An 18,237-nucleotide genomic window follows, 5' to 3' on the forward strand; every position below is an offset into this window, starting at 1 on the left:
TACCATGGTCGATGTAGTGTTACCATTCCAGAATGGTCGATGTAGTGTTACCATTCCAGAATGGTCAATGTAGTATTACCATTCCAGAATGGTCGATGTAGTGTTACCATTCCAGAATGGTCGATGTAGTGTTACCATTCCAGAATGGTCGATGTAGTGTTACCATTCCAGAATGGTGGATGTAGTGTAGTGTTACCATTCCAGAATGGTCAATGTAGTGTTACCATTCCAGAATGGTCGATGTAGTGTTACCATTCCAGAATGGTAAATGTAGTGTTAATTATCATTTAATTGATCTTTCAAAAGTATCCTTAGATTGACTATTCCAGAATGGTAACACAACATTGATAATTATAAAATGACAACAATAATTTAACTTTTCCAGAATGGTAACAGCACATTGACCATTACATAAACAAGTTTGAAAACCACAATGCTTGAGTGTTGTAACCATACATACATGATCACAGTGTTGTGACCATACATACATGATCACGGGTTTAATCACACATACATAACATGATCACAGTGGTGTGACCATACATACATGATCACAGGTGTGTAACCATACATACATAATCACAGTGTTGTGACAAATAAATACATGATCACGGGTTTAACCACACATACATAACATGATCACAGTGGTGTGACTATACATACATAATCACAAAATAGTTTTTGGCCAATGGAAAGCCTTTTTTTAAGAAGAAAACTAATGACAACACTGGAGTAACATCCCATGGTCTAAACCTTTCCATTTTCTAGAATTCTTAATAAACTCTTAATTTAAATAATTTAATGTTACAGGTATCCTTATTAATCAGTCCACCACTAAGGGTCACTTATACATGGTCCCTCAAAATATGACGTCATAGAAAAAAACTGTTGATTGCACCCTAAGAAGTGTAAGGTGTTAAGCAATAATCATAAATCCTTTTTGAGATACGGCGGTACATGTGAGAACCCTCGCCCCCCCCCCTCTTTTCTTTTTTTACAAAAACTCAATAACTCAAAAATAAAATTTTGAATTGTAACCAAAAAGTATACAGATCTTTAGATTAATATAACTAAGAAATGTTTTAGCGATAATCATAAATGGCTATTGAGATACGGCGTGACATGTGAAAAAAACACCCCCTTTTTCAGTTACAAAGTCCCGTAATTTTTATTTTCACCAAAAAGTATACAGATCGTTTGACCATCATAAAAAACAACTATATTAGGTTTCATGCAATTTGTATAAGTCGTTCTCAGGTTACGGTGTGACATGATTACGCCGGACAGACAGATGGACAGACAGACTGACAGATGGTAATTTGTATACCATAATAAATGTAAGTCCCGTCATAGTTTTGACCGGCATATGAAAACAAACACGTCAGAATTGCCATAACATTCAAGTTACTCCAAAAATTAAACCTGCATTTATTTTGTTGATATTTTAATACCTGGCCTAGCTATAGATGCTTTTTTGTGATAATATACATGTACATGGTTCTTTTTCCTGGTTTCGTGAAACTACTATTGCACATTCGAATACCGGTAACAAGTAAGAATATACCGATCTTCTTATGGGACTTTCTTTGTAGTGTTGTTTATATCCTTCCAGATGAACTAGTTACATTGCAGGTTGTGAGTCGGAGTTTTTGTTTTGAACAACTTTTATTTTTCTTAATTGTCAAATTGAGCAAGAGACAACCCGACCAAAGAACAGACAGCAGCCGAAGGCCACTTATGGGTTTTCAATGCAGCGATAAACTCCTGCACCCGGATGCGTGCCTCAGCTGGCTCCTTAACAAAAATATATAGTGATTGTTTTACTTGAACATTTGTAATGTCATTTTTTCTTGTATACTTACAGGTCGATTTTTTATTTTGCCTTTAATAGAGATACTCTAGGGGTATCCCTCGATCTCATCTTCGCTAGCCAAGGGTTACGATCCACTCCCGCTCTCTTCACCCTTGGCGGATTGAGATAAAATTTCGGAGACACAGGGTAAGGATTTTTATTGGTTGCAGTCGAAACTTGCTGCATCCAATCAAAAAGCGCCTTTAACATGATCACCTGTAAATGTGGAAAGTGTTTGTAAACAATTGCCACGTGTTTATTGTGCTACAAGTCTTTACATCCCTAAAAATACGACTATATTTAGTGACAACTTGAATGTTTTTAATCAACTAATAGAAGTTCCTGTGTATGTTTCATGCACAAATGCATGAATGTTGACGTATATTTTCGTTTCCGGCTTTACCAAGTGTGTAGAATCTGGACACTACCGTCTTTTTACCTTCGAATTGAAGAGTTCAAGTGCTACCATTGGTCAAGAATAATGTATTTGGAATGGGCGTGACTTAAATCTTCCGGCAGGTGGCGAAACATTGTTTTCACAAATGTTGGCTCAATCCGCCAAGGGTGGATCGTAACCCTTGGCTAGCGAAGATGCCCTCGATCTAAGTTGCAAAATTCCTGAATTTGTGTTTATTTCAAATACAATATAGAGATCTATATAATAGGACAAACAATATACAATCAATGGGGCGTCGGACTAATGGGGTGTCGGACAAATGGGGAGTCGGACCAGTGGGGTGTCGGACCAATGGGGTGTCGGACTAGTGGGGTGTCGGACCAATGGCGTGTCGGACTAACGGGGTGTTGGAACATCGAGGCTGCCCCTTATTTAGACTATAATTAACTTCTATTGCATGCTTTGTCCATTGATCATGACAGATGTCTTTCAGTTTCAGTCCGAGTTTGAGTGATCTACTGAAGTAAATAACTCGTTCACCGATGAAAGGAATCAAACGATTCATGGTTTTTGTATCCTTTTACTGATATTACTGAGTGATGTCTGATGTCAGTGATAATCAATGAAAAGTAAAATGCTGAACTAAATATTAGTCAGTGATTGACAAATAATAAGTTATTTTTCAGGAAAGTTACAGCATCGTTTTTTAATATACTTACTCCATCATCAAGGAAATCAAGATATTCTCTCTGTATTTCTATTATTCGCTGATCTATTTCTGCTGCCATTTTCCTCGACAATGTTATTTTCCTAGGTTCTTGTTTCTTTGTGGAGGTAATGCTGTAATTTCCCGCCGTTCATGTCACATGGGAGTTATTTTTAGTATATTTATTCCACGTGGTTTCCGTTCGTAACTTCTCTATCTTTTTGTGAAACTGAAAGTAGATTTTTCTGTCTTTCTTTTAAAAATCGTTGGAAAATGTAATGTCTGATCGTTGCAGAATCAAAATATATTTACAGAACCAAAATGTATTTGTATGGAGTGCTAAAGGTATTGAAATAACATCGTGAAAAGTGAAATTAAAAAAAAAACCCACCAAAACACCATAGGCATAGGTGCCAAAAAAGTATAAATTATTTTGTAGTCTTGCACTATAAAATAATGGTATACAAATCCTTGCTATAATTAAATTGAAAGTAAGGACTGGAACCAATAAATCTATCATGCATTAGAACTCAGCTATTAAGATTGCAGAGGAAATATGTAAAATTCCAAGAAGATAAGCCAAAAGTGAACAAGACACCAACACAACAAAAACAACAAAAACAAGGCAAACTTTTCATGTTTGTTTCCCCCCAAATGAGTCTCTAACGCCTCTAGAAGTATGGGGCATTTCATTTATACAAATTTTGCTGTTGGCAATAACAAGTTTGGAAAAGAAATACCACTATATTAGCTGCGGAACCGTAGCTCTTAGGTCCTTATGTTATTTTTCGACTATTTGCGGACATGCGGAACCATAGCTTCCGCAGCTACCACTATATCAGCTAGTCTATATCTTTTCTGGTTGAGTCTTAGTCCAAATAATAATGAGGGGGGGATAGGGGGTCTGTTAACATGTTAACAAATTACCTCAATTTTGGCAAAAACAGTTAACAAAAATTGCAAAAATGCTGATAACAGTTAACAAAGTGGGTTGAAAACAGTTAACAGCTTAAATTGATCTCAGATAACAGTTAACAACACCTTTAAAAGTGCCATAACACGTTAACACAAAAAGGTATTTCCCAAAATATTTTATAGATTCTTGTACATCACAGCTTGACCTCCAAAACTGTGTCTCAGATTTCCAAAATCATCAATAGAACAAATTTTATATCCAATTGAATTTAGTGATCTCTTATGAATTGATGTTGCAAACTTCATTGAAGATTTATGAGAGAATGAAATACAATAGGAAAAATCTGAGACATAGTTTTGGAGGTCAAACTGTGTTGTGCAAGAATCTATAAAATATTTTGGGATGCAATATAACAAAGAAGCTAAATTCATTCAAGTATGGACATCACAATATAGCAACTAATTACATAACAATTAATTATGTACGGTAATAATTATGTCATAATGAAATTATCACAATTTGAAAGATTAATCATTCTTCTTTCTTTTGGTACCTCATTTATAAAATTTAAAGAAGGATCAGGGGTTAAAAATTTTTGTTACAGCTAACTAGCCCAGGACTTATTGGCAGCAGGATTTTACTAGCTCTGTTGGAAGAACTGCTAGTCCATCAAAACTGACCTGCTAGCCCTAGTATGCCTTAAAAATCAAGAGTTTGCTGCAAAATACAAAGTGGGTGTCCTTTGTTTTGAAGGAGACATTATACACTGTATTTAATCATTTTTGTTGATCTGTTGTTTATTCTTTTGGTGCTTAACCTAACTCAGTTGTTCCCATATTCAAAGCAGACTTTTTTTTTGCATGTTTGGCGCAACTAACGGCAATATTCACAGAGCATTGTCTGTCTTTTCATCAGCAACAGCCAACCTTGCCAGGGGAATCATTGTGTCCCAGTTCTGCCAACTTTTCAGGAAGTGAATGCGTGATTTTTTGGCCAAATTGTAAAGATGAAAGAGAAAAAACAATAGTTCAAAGGAAAATGCCGCCAAATAAGCATGAACATGTTTGAGTCTCGCGCTAAAGACTTGGCAGCCCTTCTGTCCTGGACACCATTAATTTTTTTCCGCGGCTTTTCCCTGTCGTATTTAGCATTTTTGTGGGATGAATTTTCAGCCTCGTTACTCCTTTCATCTACCGTTTTTCGTTTTGAAACTGACGAAGTTCCTTGGGTTCCCGTACTAAAATATTAAGAAATATTTTGTTGCATGGTTTCGTGCTCAAGAGCTGTGCAACAAAACAGGTCAATACCAATCAATACATCATACCCCCAAATACCGTTAATTGAAAATATCGGCACGATAAGCAATGTACAATACCCCAAGCCATGGTATGAGAAATCGATATTTAAAGTACGAGAATTGCGATCAACACATGATACCAGGCCACCCAGACATGCCAGAGTTATTTGTTCTATTTTTAAAATATGTACAACAGGACCTGTACAAACCAGTTCAATTCTTGGAATCCCAGAGGATTTAATTTAATCGAATTGGCTAACAGAGAATAGTGATGAAGGGATTTTTTTTTTATTTTGGAAACGTCAAGAAGTATTTTTTTACTAGTCCGTCGGGCATATCAGATTACACATTTTAATTGCCCGAGGTGTAAATGATCTAGTCCCGGGCGTCGGGCTAGTGGATTTTTTAACCCCTGAAGGATGAGTGGAATTACATCAGTTTAAAGATGTCTGATTGCAGGGATGATTCCAGGTGTTTTTAAATGGGTCCCTTGAATATCAAATTGGGAATTTTTATCCCAATTGGGATTTTTTTATGCATACAATCTAAGACGAAATAATATCATTTTCCTGTAAAAACGGAAAATGAATATTAAGTTAATTTCACCTGTATACTGATTGAAGAAATTATTGGATTCAGACTAGGGAAGTTGTAATACATGAATATCATTGCATATGATGCACTATCATCTTAACTTTGGTAAACGAGGCCTATTACAAAAACATATATACCACAACTCGAGTACCAGCTGACATAAACCTATGGCAAGCCGTTTAGCTATTTATTCGAATTTCAAATTATCTCATAATATATAAGATATCTTATGTAATATATAAGATATCTCATATAATATATAAGATATATTGAAGATATCTTGAAGTATATGAAATATCTTACAAATATGTTTTGTATAAGATATCTTCATGATCTTATATAATTTGGATATCATATTAAGAAAATCATATGAAATATCGTATAATTTATATACGATATCTTTAATAATATAGAAGATATCAAATATCGATTTTAAAATATATATCTTACATATACATTATATAAGATATCTTACAAATATACTTTATATAAGATATCTTACAAATATACTTTATATAAGATATCTTACAAATTTACTTTATATAAGATATCTTATATAGTTTATAAGATATCTAATATAATTTATAAGATATCTGATAAAGAAAATTATATGAGATATCTTATAAACTATAAGATATCTCATAAATTATTTAAGATATATCGTGAACTATATAAGATATCTTATAAACTTTATAAGATATATTTCAAACTATATCAAATATCTGATGAACTATTATATAAGATATCTGATAAAGTTTATGAGATATCTTGAAATTAGATTAAATAGCAAAACGGCTTGCCATATTAACCACTGAAATAAATCACCCATTGGGTAATTTTTCAACAGATCATCTTTATAAACTTACCTTGATTTAAATGTACTATTTCAAATAGAACTGGCCAACTGTCGAATTTAGAAAAGCAATTACAAAAGTATATATATTTAATTGATAAGATATTTAAAGCAATTGAACCAGTGAACTTTAAAATTATTTGGATTATTTACATATCTTTTGCAACAGTTCCAAAATGATGACATCGTATTTCAGGGGGGTCTCATTTCACGAATGGTCTATCATCAACAATATTTTCAAAAACGCTCAAACTTTTGTCTTTTGCGGAAAAAAGAGCAAAATATAAAAAAAAATCTTTTACAAAACAAGTTTTAACCACATTACATAACCGGCTCTTCTGGGTAATCTGCTTTTACCATTAAAATTCATTCATCAATGTTCTATCAAAATTTGAATTTGCTCTTTGCCAAGGTCTGTTTTGACACCCATTTTGACAAAAAGCATATTTTTGATCAACGTGCTGAGCAATCTACTTTTACGAAACCAAATTCTCCCATAACATTTTAACTTCAATTGAATCCGGCCGCCAAAATTGTTTACCTAATGTTGACATAATTAAATTAAATCGTTGTTAATAAAATGCGATCATAGTCAGCATTCTTATCCGGATTTTACAACATTTTGACGACAAATTATGAAAAATTATAGTTGCCGTAATCGGTGAATTACCGATTTTTGTTTTATTTTCCTGAATTGGGAATTAATATTTACAAACAATTTTTGGGGGCCGCTGGCCAATTTAAGGGCCGTTAAGCGGCCCTAAACTATATAGTGGAATCATCCCTGGATTGGGGATGAAAAATATTTGTATTGTGCTAATTGTTGACACTTCCTCACTAAAAGTACCAGAAACAATTATGATTGAACAACAACAGTATCATGAATATCTATTCTTGGAAACTGTAATAAAGATGGTAATTAAACTACATTGTGGCTATGTGAATCACTAAATAAAATGTTTAATGGAAGAATGTCATAAGAGGTATTTCTTCAAATAAGAATTGTGTTTTTAAACTATATATATATACCCTTCAGACACCTTGATTTTGTTTAATGAAATGATTTTTCAGTTATTTGTATATAGAGACTTTAGGCTTTGAAGAATTTTTCATTTTTTTTTCACATTTAATGATATTGTTATCCCTTGACGTTTTATAGTTTTCGTATAGATACTATATGGAATGGGCATAATGATTTTGACTTTTCACAGATTGATATGAATTGGTGCATGATATTATTTCCATATACATGAGAAACACATATATGCCATCAATTTATTATGTGTGATAACGTTAACATCTTATCTCAAAATAAGTTTTTAACCAGATGAAGACACCATTTCCAACTTATAAATAATAAAATTAAGCAGTAATAACTTGACAATTTACTGAAAAAAAAATCTTGGTGTTATTGTTAAAAGCATTTATTTCAGTGTCATAGTACATTCAGCAGCTCTATTATTGTATAAATTTAAACTGATTTGAGACAAATGTAACATTGATTGACCCTTGTCATTTCACATTTGATTGGGTTGATGATTTATAACATTTTGTACCTTGATAGATTCTGTGACATTGAGGGAGGAATGGAGAATTGTTGGATCATTGGTGGGATGTCTTCCACGTTTACCTCGACAGAACAACCAACTTGGGCTACCTTTACAGTTACTTCCAGAGGAAACCACAATGTTACTACAAAAAGGTATTACATTAAGCAAATAAACCCCACGATAGTTCAGAGTTCTTATTCAGTGATTTGAAAAATTTATTCTCATTGAATGATTTTATAGGTTTTGAATAGTAAAATTCATGTTTCTACATCTTGGAGTCTGGTTAGTATTCCAGTGATTTTACAACCCTCTTATTTGGGTCCGAATATGGGCCCCTGTCTCAATGAGAAATATGTTCTTTTTTCCAATTTTCAGCTCTAAAATTCTCAATTGTATATAGACATCATTGTAAGGTTTTGTTGGTGTCTTAATGTGGTATTTTGTTTAAAAATCTCTTGAAATTGTCCACAATTTATGCAATTAAAACTTATTCCTTCTCAGAATGCAGAATTTTGCTCTTAATTTTTCAAAATTTTCTTTGGGACCAAATTGCACGTGGCTGGTGCGAACTAATATATTTTCCGCAAATCCAACATTTCACGAACTTATATTCCCAATTCCATGGGCCCTGGGCCCCTTCCCTTAAACATAAGGAAAATCACTGTATTCAGTTTGTCAAGCTCTGTTCAATTTTAAAGTAATATACAACTGATGACATTATACCTTTTGACTCAAAGCAGTTGTAATGTCATGACTGCATTTGAAAATATATTATCATGAACAATGAGCTGTATAGAAATGTTTATCAATCTAATACATATAGAATAAAGACATTTTTGTTTTTGTAACTGACTTTATTAACAAGAATATCAAGCAAGCCAGCTAGGGTATAACTGTATTTATTTTGGGTTGAAATAAAATGAAATAGTTAGTAAAACTACTGTAACACGTACAAAATGTGGGGATAGTTGTTTGATTGTATGATTGTATGAATGATGAATGAAGTCGCATGCATTTCATTGATAAATTTACGCAGATGGCCTTGAACACAGGACATTGCAGCACTTATACATGACATCAGTATCAAATCCTGTCCATGATCTGAAAAACATTAGGCAGTATGATCAAAGGGAAAATGTACAAATTACTGATAAAATGTTTAATAACAGCAAATGTGCATGCATTTTTATTTGATCATTGAAGGTGTGTGTCTGTTGGTAAAACCAAAAGAAAACTTACTGGAGTCAACACCTGAACAGGTCAAAGAGCATGAAAAACTAAGATCAGATTTGTACAAGGAGCAGGTAACCATATAAATGGAAAATTGATACATTGTAATCTATGAAAACTGGAACTTTTTTTTCAGGGCATACTGTTTGAAAACATTTAGTTCAAAACATGAAATGCTTTCATTTTTAACCATAAATCTTTGACAGCATGAAAAAAACCATGTCTAATTTTTATACACCTCTCTACAAGACATATTATGTTATGCTGTCAGTCAGGGGTACTACTTATATAAGTAATTTTTATGCTCCACCTATGATAGTAGAGGGGCATTATGTTTTCTGGTCTGTGCGTCTGTTGGTCCGTCCGTTCGTTCGTCCGTCTGTCCCGCTTCAGGTTAAAGTTTTTGGTCAAGGTAGTTTTTGATGAAGTTGAAGTCCAATCAACTTGAAACCTAGTACACATGTTCCTTATGATATGATCTTTCTAATTTTAAAGCCAAATTAAACTTTTGAGCCCAATTTCACGGTCCACTGAACATAGAAAATGAAAGTGCATGTTTCAGGTTAAAGTTTTTGGTCAAGGTAGTTTTTGATGAAGTTGAAGTCCATTCAACTTGAAACTTAGTACACATGTTCCTTATGATATGATCTTTCTAATTTTCAAGCCAAATTAAACTTTTGACCCCAATTTCACAGTCCACTGAACATAGAAAATGAAAGTGCATGTTTCAGGTTAAAGTTTTTGGTCAAGGTAGTTTTTGATGAAGTTGAAGTCCAATCAACTTGAAACTTAGTACACATGTTCCCTATGATATTATCTTTCTAATTTTAATGCCTAATTATATTTTTTATCCAATTTCGCGGTCCATTGAACATGGAAAATGATAGTGCCAGTGGGGCATCCGTGTACTTTGGACACATTCTTGTTTTCATAAATTTCTGTTATGTGTGGAACTTTACATTTTTAACCAGATTTTTGTGACAAAAATGTCGCTTATTGATTTGGGGATGTACGGCGGGTGGCTGGGCGGTCGGTCGGGCGGCGGCAACCAAATGTTGTCTGTGCATTTACTCATGATCCGTTCAACCAAAGCTTTTCAAATTTAAATATGTTGTTACTGATGACAAAATGGAGGTCAAGTTCAATAATGTAGATTTTGACTTTTACCATTCAGGAGTTATGGTTCTTGAAAGATTGAAAAATGGCATTTCCATTCATGTTGTTGCATTTACCCATGAACCATTCAACCTAAGCTTTTCAAATTTTAATATGTTGATACTGATGACAAAATGGAGGTCAAATTTGATATTGACGATTTTCACTTTCACCATTCATCAGTTATGGTTCTTGTGATTTGGCAGGACACAAATAAATGTTAATAAATCCGATAGCTGTCGTTGTGACAGCCTCTTGTTTGTATATAGTCTGACAACAGACCTCTGCAGTTGTATCAAGCTGCGCTCAGCGAAGCGGTTTATTTGTTGTAGGAGTACTTGTAATACTAGAGATTTTGTAAAAGTATTACAATAAATCTATGAAATTTAAAAACAAGGTTTATAACCACAAAAAGGGAGGTTGGGATTGAATTTTGGGGGTTATGGTCCTATAAGAATAACGAATAAGTAGCCAAAAAAGTCCCAAATAAGCATTTTTCTTGTTTTCATATAATAACTTTTGGAACTTCCGAACAGTGTATGGATCTCCCTGAAATAATACCATAAGTTTCCATACCAGAAAGGGATGGCTAGGATTGGCTTCAGGGGGTTATGGCTCAAACTGTTAAGGAAATTCAGTAAAAAAAAAGGGTGCTCTGGTTAATAAACAATTACTTGAGTACAATATCATGTTTGAACTACCTGCCTTACACTGCTTTTAAATTATGTATAAAGAAATGTATTGTTTTGAGGTTATTAGCTGTCAATTTATTTTTAGTTAGTTACTAATATTTAAGCCTTCAGTCATGTTTAAACAGTTTGGTGATCGAATTCCTAAACCATCTAATGTTTTACACCAAATTAATACTCCATCTTGGCTTAAATGATGAATAGCATGATTTGTCCCATCAGAAACTAGAATAGAGCCAGTTGAAGTTATTTCAACATCCCTTGGAAAAATATTTTCAAAAATTTCATTTCCAGCATAGATCCAATTAAGATTTCCTGTCCAGTTAATTGATACTAATCTCCCTTCTGATGAAATGCTTACTAAATCAACAATGTAAATATTTTTTTCACTATCGGTCTTGATTCGTATTGGCCGAGTAAAAAGCTTTTTATTGTCTGTATCTAATTCATGCACATTTTCAACTTTCCCCCTGGTACTAAGAACTATAATTCTACTAACACTGTTAACTTTTGAAGTTATAAAAGACTCTGACTCTACTATCCCAACTAAAACATAATTATTCTTGCTTACATGGACACCTAATGTTATAAACGGTGAAAAGGAATAAAATGTTTTAATATCACTGAGGTCACTAAGTTGTAATATTTTCAAATCAAATCCCTTCTCTGAGACAATTATGTTTGTGCCATTTTGCATCATAGCCATGTCATACACTGTTTTGCTGGTCTCAGTATCAACGCTTATACAGTCATCTGATATCCTTACTTTCTGCAGTTTATCTTCAACCAATCTTGCCATGACAGCAGAACTATTATCCACTAACAAAATTTATGATGTCCAGGAGGTTGTGCTGGTTTCATAAGTATTCATCAGTTCAAATTTTGGACCTGAGTAGATATGACCAAAAATACTATAAATAGCACTATCTGAAAAGTTTCCTTTTATGAATTCATAGTTTTTTAAATCAGTTGATGAAATGCGAGCCTTTTCCAACGGTTGTTCATTAACTTGAATATTTGCTGTTAGGACTTTTGATACATCAAAGGAATCCAGAGCCTCACTGAATTCCTTTTTTGTCAACTCTAACTCCTTTTTGGTTTGGCTAAAAGCTGCTAATTGTTTTTGCAAAAATTCCTTGTTTGGCTCCCAATGGAAATCTACTTCACTTAACAGCTTTTTGAAATGAATTTGTACAGCATTTTTTATTTGGTTTTCTTGATTGGTTATATTTTCCTTTATTTCCTTATAATATTTTTGTCCAGTTGACATCTGTTGTTGCAGTCTTTCTTCCTCCTGTGAATAAAATTCTATGTTTGATTCAACTTTATTCTTATAGCTCTTCATTTTTAATAGTTTTTCTTCATACACTTCACTTATATCGCAAAAGTCATGGTCTTTATGCAATTCCTTTATACATTTAGTACATATTGTTACGAAACAGTCTTTGCAAAAAACAGAGCATTTTTTACCTGTGTGTAATTGGCAGTGTATTCTCTTTAGATCAGTTTGGTGAATTGCGTTCATTGCAGCTTCAGTTCCACATTCTTTTATATCGAATACATGATGTTCACTGAGAGTTTTGCTTTTTGAATGAAACTTTGCGTTACAATTGTTGCAAAATAGTAATTCACATTCTATACACTTCCATTTTAGATATGGCGACGCCTCACAAATTTGACACACTGTAAAAGATTGTGCTATGTGTGCAGGTTGAGAATAAGCCATTGTCTTCAACAAATGTTCAATATACAGGTTGAGAATAAGCTTTTTTCCTCAGTGTACAGGTTGAGAGTAAGCCATTTTCTTCAGTATACAGGTTGAGAGTAAGCCATTTTCTTCAGTGACAGCTGTTCAGGTTGAGAATAAGCTGTTATTATACTTCATGCAGTGAATAGATTAAAATTTTGTGACTTGCGCATTGCTTTATCTAAACATTATTTATAGTGCATTTTTAAATAACTCATTATCTTTTACTTACCTGACGTAATTATGACTTTGCACTTAAATACTTTAGATATAGGGGGTAGATAAAATTAAATACTTTAGATATATTTAAATAGACATTTTCTTCCTATGATCTATTGATTTTATATTTTAAAGTTAAAATATGAATAAAAGGAGATATTGGGCATTTGACATTGACATATTTTAAATTGCCAAAAATAGAAGACTGAAATTTTGGAATGTTATTATTGTTCTTTTTATATAATGATTTGATTTCTTTTTTTATAATGATTTGATTTCTATTTTTATAATGATTTGATTTCTATTTTTTATCAATCTAATTAAAATTAAATCTCTCACTCGCTCATTTTTTAATTAGATTGATTTTTTATATAATGTTTTGAATCATGTATTCCATCAGTTAGCATCAATTTAAGTATGGTATTATAGTGGCAAATCAAGGGGTTTAGGGGAGAGGGTTTGAAACCCTCCATTTTTTTGACAATCAATACTTTAGAATGGTGATTAATGGTTGGAACCCCCTTTTAAAAGGGGCTGAATATGTCCCTGTATTATTACTAGAAAAGAGAAAAAAATCAGTTAAAGTTTTATTATCTTTAGAGCCAGAGATTAGATCATTACCAAACTAACATTATACGGCAGTTAGTATGACCTGTTTACATACAGATATATACCGAAAAAAAGGTGTTTCTTCTTCTATAAATCTAAATAGCTTTGATCATATATATATCCATGGTGCCACTATAACATTTTTATCTATAAATGACTAGTAACAATTTATTTATTCATTGGGATAGAGGAACAGAATTTTAGCAATTTATTTTCACAGACCCAAGATATTATCTTTCAAAACCCCCCTTTGTCCATTTTAAATACAAATTCTGATTGCCATTTAAAATAAACAATGTCAATGAGTCAATGACACTTTTTCAAAGTATATTTAATAAAACATGTCTGATCTTTATTTAGAGGTATACATTACAATATGGTTAGTAAATACATCATCTGTACAATAAATAGAATAAAAAGAAATAGGCAATCTTAGATACCAAAGAGATATTCAAAGTAATGGGTCAAAAAGAAACTGACAATGCCATGGCTAAAAATGGAAAACCACACAAAAGACAATATAGAAAACTTAAGACTGATCTTGAGCAATAGAAACACAACCAATAACCTGGGATCATCTAAGGTCTTCAGTAGGGTAAGCAGATCCTACTCCATATGTGACTCTCTTTTTGCTTGTGTGAGTAGAAACCCAGTGATAATGATAATTAGAAGGTCACTATCAAAATTAAAACTGTCATTGTAATTTTCAGATTGAACTTTTTAAAGATGAAAGAAGGAAAGAAATGATGCACAATCTTCATCAGATCAAAGAAGGAAAGAGAAAAAAGCTAAAGGAAGAAATAGAGAGAAAGAAAGAGGCAGGAGAAACAGTCAATGAAACAGATTTAGATGTAGAAATAGATATAGACACTATACAGATACCTCCAGTTGCTCTGAAAAATTCTCTAGTACAACTTTATACTGGTTAGTTAATATGTCATTCATTCAATGAGGTTACCATTGGCTTGAAGGGGATGGCTACCTTTGATTTAATGCTTATTAAGATTTTTTGTGCATGAAGTATTTACAGCTAACAATTTAATATATTTTTTTCCAAATCTGTTGTATTGAACAAGGCTTTCAGTAAAACATCAAGGAAGACTTTTGCTTGAACTTTCTTTATTTCTTAGTTAAACATTAAAACTAATTCTTTGTATTACATGTTTCATATTTATCAGATTGTGTTTTATTACCAACTCCTGTACTTGTTCTTCCTTAGCTCCATATTATTTCCAATTTTCTAAATGAGAACATTCTGCAATGAAAATATTGAGTTGTCTCCCTTTCTACATGTAATTTTTAATTTCAGCAATATAATGTACCATTATGTTGAAATTTTGAATTACATTTTTGAAGTACATGTAACATTATTGTTTTTGTAATTAATATGATGTTAATTAATTTTTGTACTTCATACTGCCCAATTAAGTATACTTTGCCTTAAGAAATATTACAAGAAAATTGTCTAGATTTGATTTCTATCTCCTTGTAGTGGAGACCTATGCATTAAAAATTAAAAGTTAATTGATGATTCACTTCTGAAAAGATGAGTTTTTTTTAATCAACTTTCTCTTTGTTTAACTTTGATGAATAAATACATGGTATATGATGGTCTAATAAGTCTTTCATTATTTGTAGAAAGTCCATATAATGAAGCTTTAGATGAATGTGCCTCTGAATGGAGTTATCCTACCAGTGACAAAGAGACTACGAGATACAAAGTATTTACAGATTTATGGATGAAAGGGCATTATCTAACCTCAGGAAGTAAATTTGGTGGAGATTTCTTGGTTTATCCAGGTGAGATTTACTAGATAATTTATAAATTGTGCTCTAAAATTTCTTAACCAAATAAAAGTACCTCGATAAAAGAAGGTGTGGTATGAGTGCCAATTTGACAACTGTCCATCCTGGTCAGAATTTATAAAAGAAAACCATTATAGGTCAAAATATGGTCTTACCTTGTCTTGGCTCGCAACACACAGCAAGCTATAAAGGGCCCTACAAATTACTAGTGTAAAACTATTTAAACGGGAAAACATGAATATATGTGGTTCAAGTTACACAATCAACCCAAGTTAAATCCATGACCCTACATTTTTTTTTCCATTTCTGAGAAATCATTTGTTGAAGATTTTTGTTGAGAAGATTTTTGTTGTGAAATTTTAATTTCAATTATTAAATTCAGACTTCTGTCATCTGAATTTCCATTAATAGAAATATCTTCTACAGCTAAAATTGTTTAAACTTCTTTTATTAATTTTTCTCTAATTATTTGGCAATTTTTATATCGTTTCTAGACACATTGTTTAAAAAAATTTAATCAACATGTGGTTTGCTATGATCTCTAAAGATGATAGACTACTTTATAAGGTAACATACCTTTATCAGCTATTTGGATGAATTTAATTGTGCTTACAGGTGTTATAAAAGAGAAATCAAGGATTTGTATAGGGACTATACTATACAAATCCTTGCTAAAATAGACAACTTTGTATTCATATTGGGAAGAATTGAATAATGAGAAATGCACTTTAAGGGGATTTTCTTTTATCAAAAATGAAAAGTTACCTGGTATTTGATAATCATTTTAGAAACAGAATCTTAGATAGTTTCTCAAGAATTATAGGAATTATCCAATCATTTTCTTAAGTCCTGCCCATGGTCTCACTTTAAAATTGTTAATTTAGCTATTTTATCTGTAAATTCCCATAACCTACTGGTACCAAATGATGTAATCGACTTTGTTTAAAAACAAGCCTTGTATTTCTAGATCTGGCATGCAAGCTTGTTCTGCATGTCAACAAGTTTTGTAGTATCATGCTTTGCTGGCAGGGAATGTGTATATTGATCAATTTCACATGGGGAAGATGTTTAAGGAATAGCTTATTTCTTCTTTTTATGCATTAGATCTATACTGTTGAAAGAAAGACAACTCTTAATTTGTTTGAGGAGGTGTCTATTTTAAAATTTAAATACTTTTGCTAGAATATTATAATTAATTAATATTATAGTATGTGAGTTCTCACTTTGGATGTCATCAATACATACTTGTTCTTTGTAGGAGATCCTGCCAAATTCCATTCATTTTACATAGCTGTGTGTCGGCCATACAAACAACAGATATCCATGTCAGACTTTATATCATTGGCAAGAATGGGATCGAATGTTCGTAAAACTGTGATATTGTGTTCTGTTGATGACAATGATCAGGTTGTTTACACCTCGATACAATGGACAGGAATAGCTTAACAGGGTAATGTACCTGCTGGTTTATAGATGTATTCTCTGTTAGCAAATAGGCAAGCAATACATGGATACATTGGATAATGCTGTGAAGTTAGGGACAGAGAGAGAGAGAGATGTGTACAATTGGAAAATGTAGATTGAAAATATAAGAATAGAAGGAAATATCTAAATTGTTTTTAAAGTTTAATGCATGACAATTGTGTCAGGCTGTTGATTCTTCTTAAATATTCAGGGGTTAAAATTTTTTGTTACAGCTAACTAGCCCAGGACTTATTGGCAGCAGGATTTTACTAGCTCTGTTGGAAGAACTGCTAGTCCATCAAAACTGACCTGCTAGCCCTAGCATGCCTTAAAAATCAAGAGTTTGCTGCAAAATACAAAGTGGGTGTCCTTTGTTTTGTTTTGAAGGAGACATTATACACTGTATTTAATAATTTTTGTTGATCTGTTATTTATTCTTTTGGTGCTTAACCTAACTTATTTGTCCCCATATTTTTTGCGTGTTTGGGGCAACTAACGGTAATATTGATTCACAGAGCATTGTCTGTTTTTTTTTTCATCAGCAACAGCCAACCTTGCCAGGGGAATCATTGTGTCCCAGTTCTGCCAATTTTTCAGGAAGTGAATTCGTGATTTTTTGGCCAAATTGTAAAGATCAAAGAGAAAAAACAATAGTTTAAAGACTAAAGACTTGGCAGCCCTTCTGTCCTGGACACTATTAATTTTTTTCCGCGGCTTTTCCATGTCGTATTTAGCATTTTTGAGGGGTGAATTTTCAGCCTCGTTACTCCTTTCATCTACCGTTTTTCGTTTTGAAACTGACGAAGTTCCTGGGGTTCCCGTACTAAAATATTAAGAAATATTTTGTTGCATGGTTTCGTGCTCAAGAGTTGTGCAACAAGACAGGTCAATACCAATCAATACATCATACCCCCAAATACCGTTAATTGAAAATCTCGGCACGATAAGCAATGTACAATAACCCAAGCCATGATATGAGAAATCGATATTTAAAGTACGAGAATTGCGATCAACACATGATACTAGACAACCTAGACATGCCAGAGTTATTTGTTCTATTTTTAAAATATGTACAACAGGACCTGTACAAACCAGTTCTAATTCTTGGAATCCCAGATGATTTGATTGAATCGAATTGGCTAACATAGAATAG

At 32.7% G+C, this 18,237-nt stretch overlaps 2 protein-coding genes across 2 annotated transcripts in view; one reads left to right on the top strand and one right to left on the bottom strand.

The window, feature by feature from the left end:
- LOC139498674 (zygotic DNA replication licensing factor mcm3-like) overlaps positions 1-3,187 on the bottom strand; it is a 53,196-nt gene extending 50,009 nt beyond the window's left edge. Inside the window, exon 1 of the mRNA XM_071287187.1 lies at positions 2,969-3,187. Within this exon, the coding sequence (XP_071143288.1) occupies positions 2,969-3,037 (69 nt within the window). The 5' untranslated portion in view covers positions 3,038-3,187. The remainder of the gene's footprint in view (positions 1-2,968) is intronic.
- Positions 3,141-17,233, top strand: LOC139498676 (tRNA-splicing endonuclease subunit Sen34-like). Its single transcript, XM_071287189.1, has 6 exons — positions 3,141-3,300; positions 8,180-8,317; positions 9,369-9,469; positions 14,525-14,738; positions 15,453-15,614; positions 16,879-17,233. The coding sequence occupies exons 1-6, from the start codon at positions 3,234-3,236 to the stop codon at positions 17,064-17,066; spliced, it is 870 nt and encodes a 289-aa protein (XP_071143290.1). The 5' UTR covers positions 3,141-3,233; the 3' UTR covers positions 17,067-17,233.
- The last annotated feature ends 1,004 nt before the right edge of the window (positions 17,234-18,237 follow it).

This window comes from Mytilus edulis, chromosome 12 (assembly GCF_963676685.1).
Source record: "Mytilus edulis chromosome 12, xbMytEdul2.2, whole genome shotgun sequence".
NCBI lineage: Eukaryota > Metazoa > Mollusca > Bivalvia > Mytilida > Mytilidae > Mytilus > Mytilus edulis.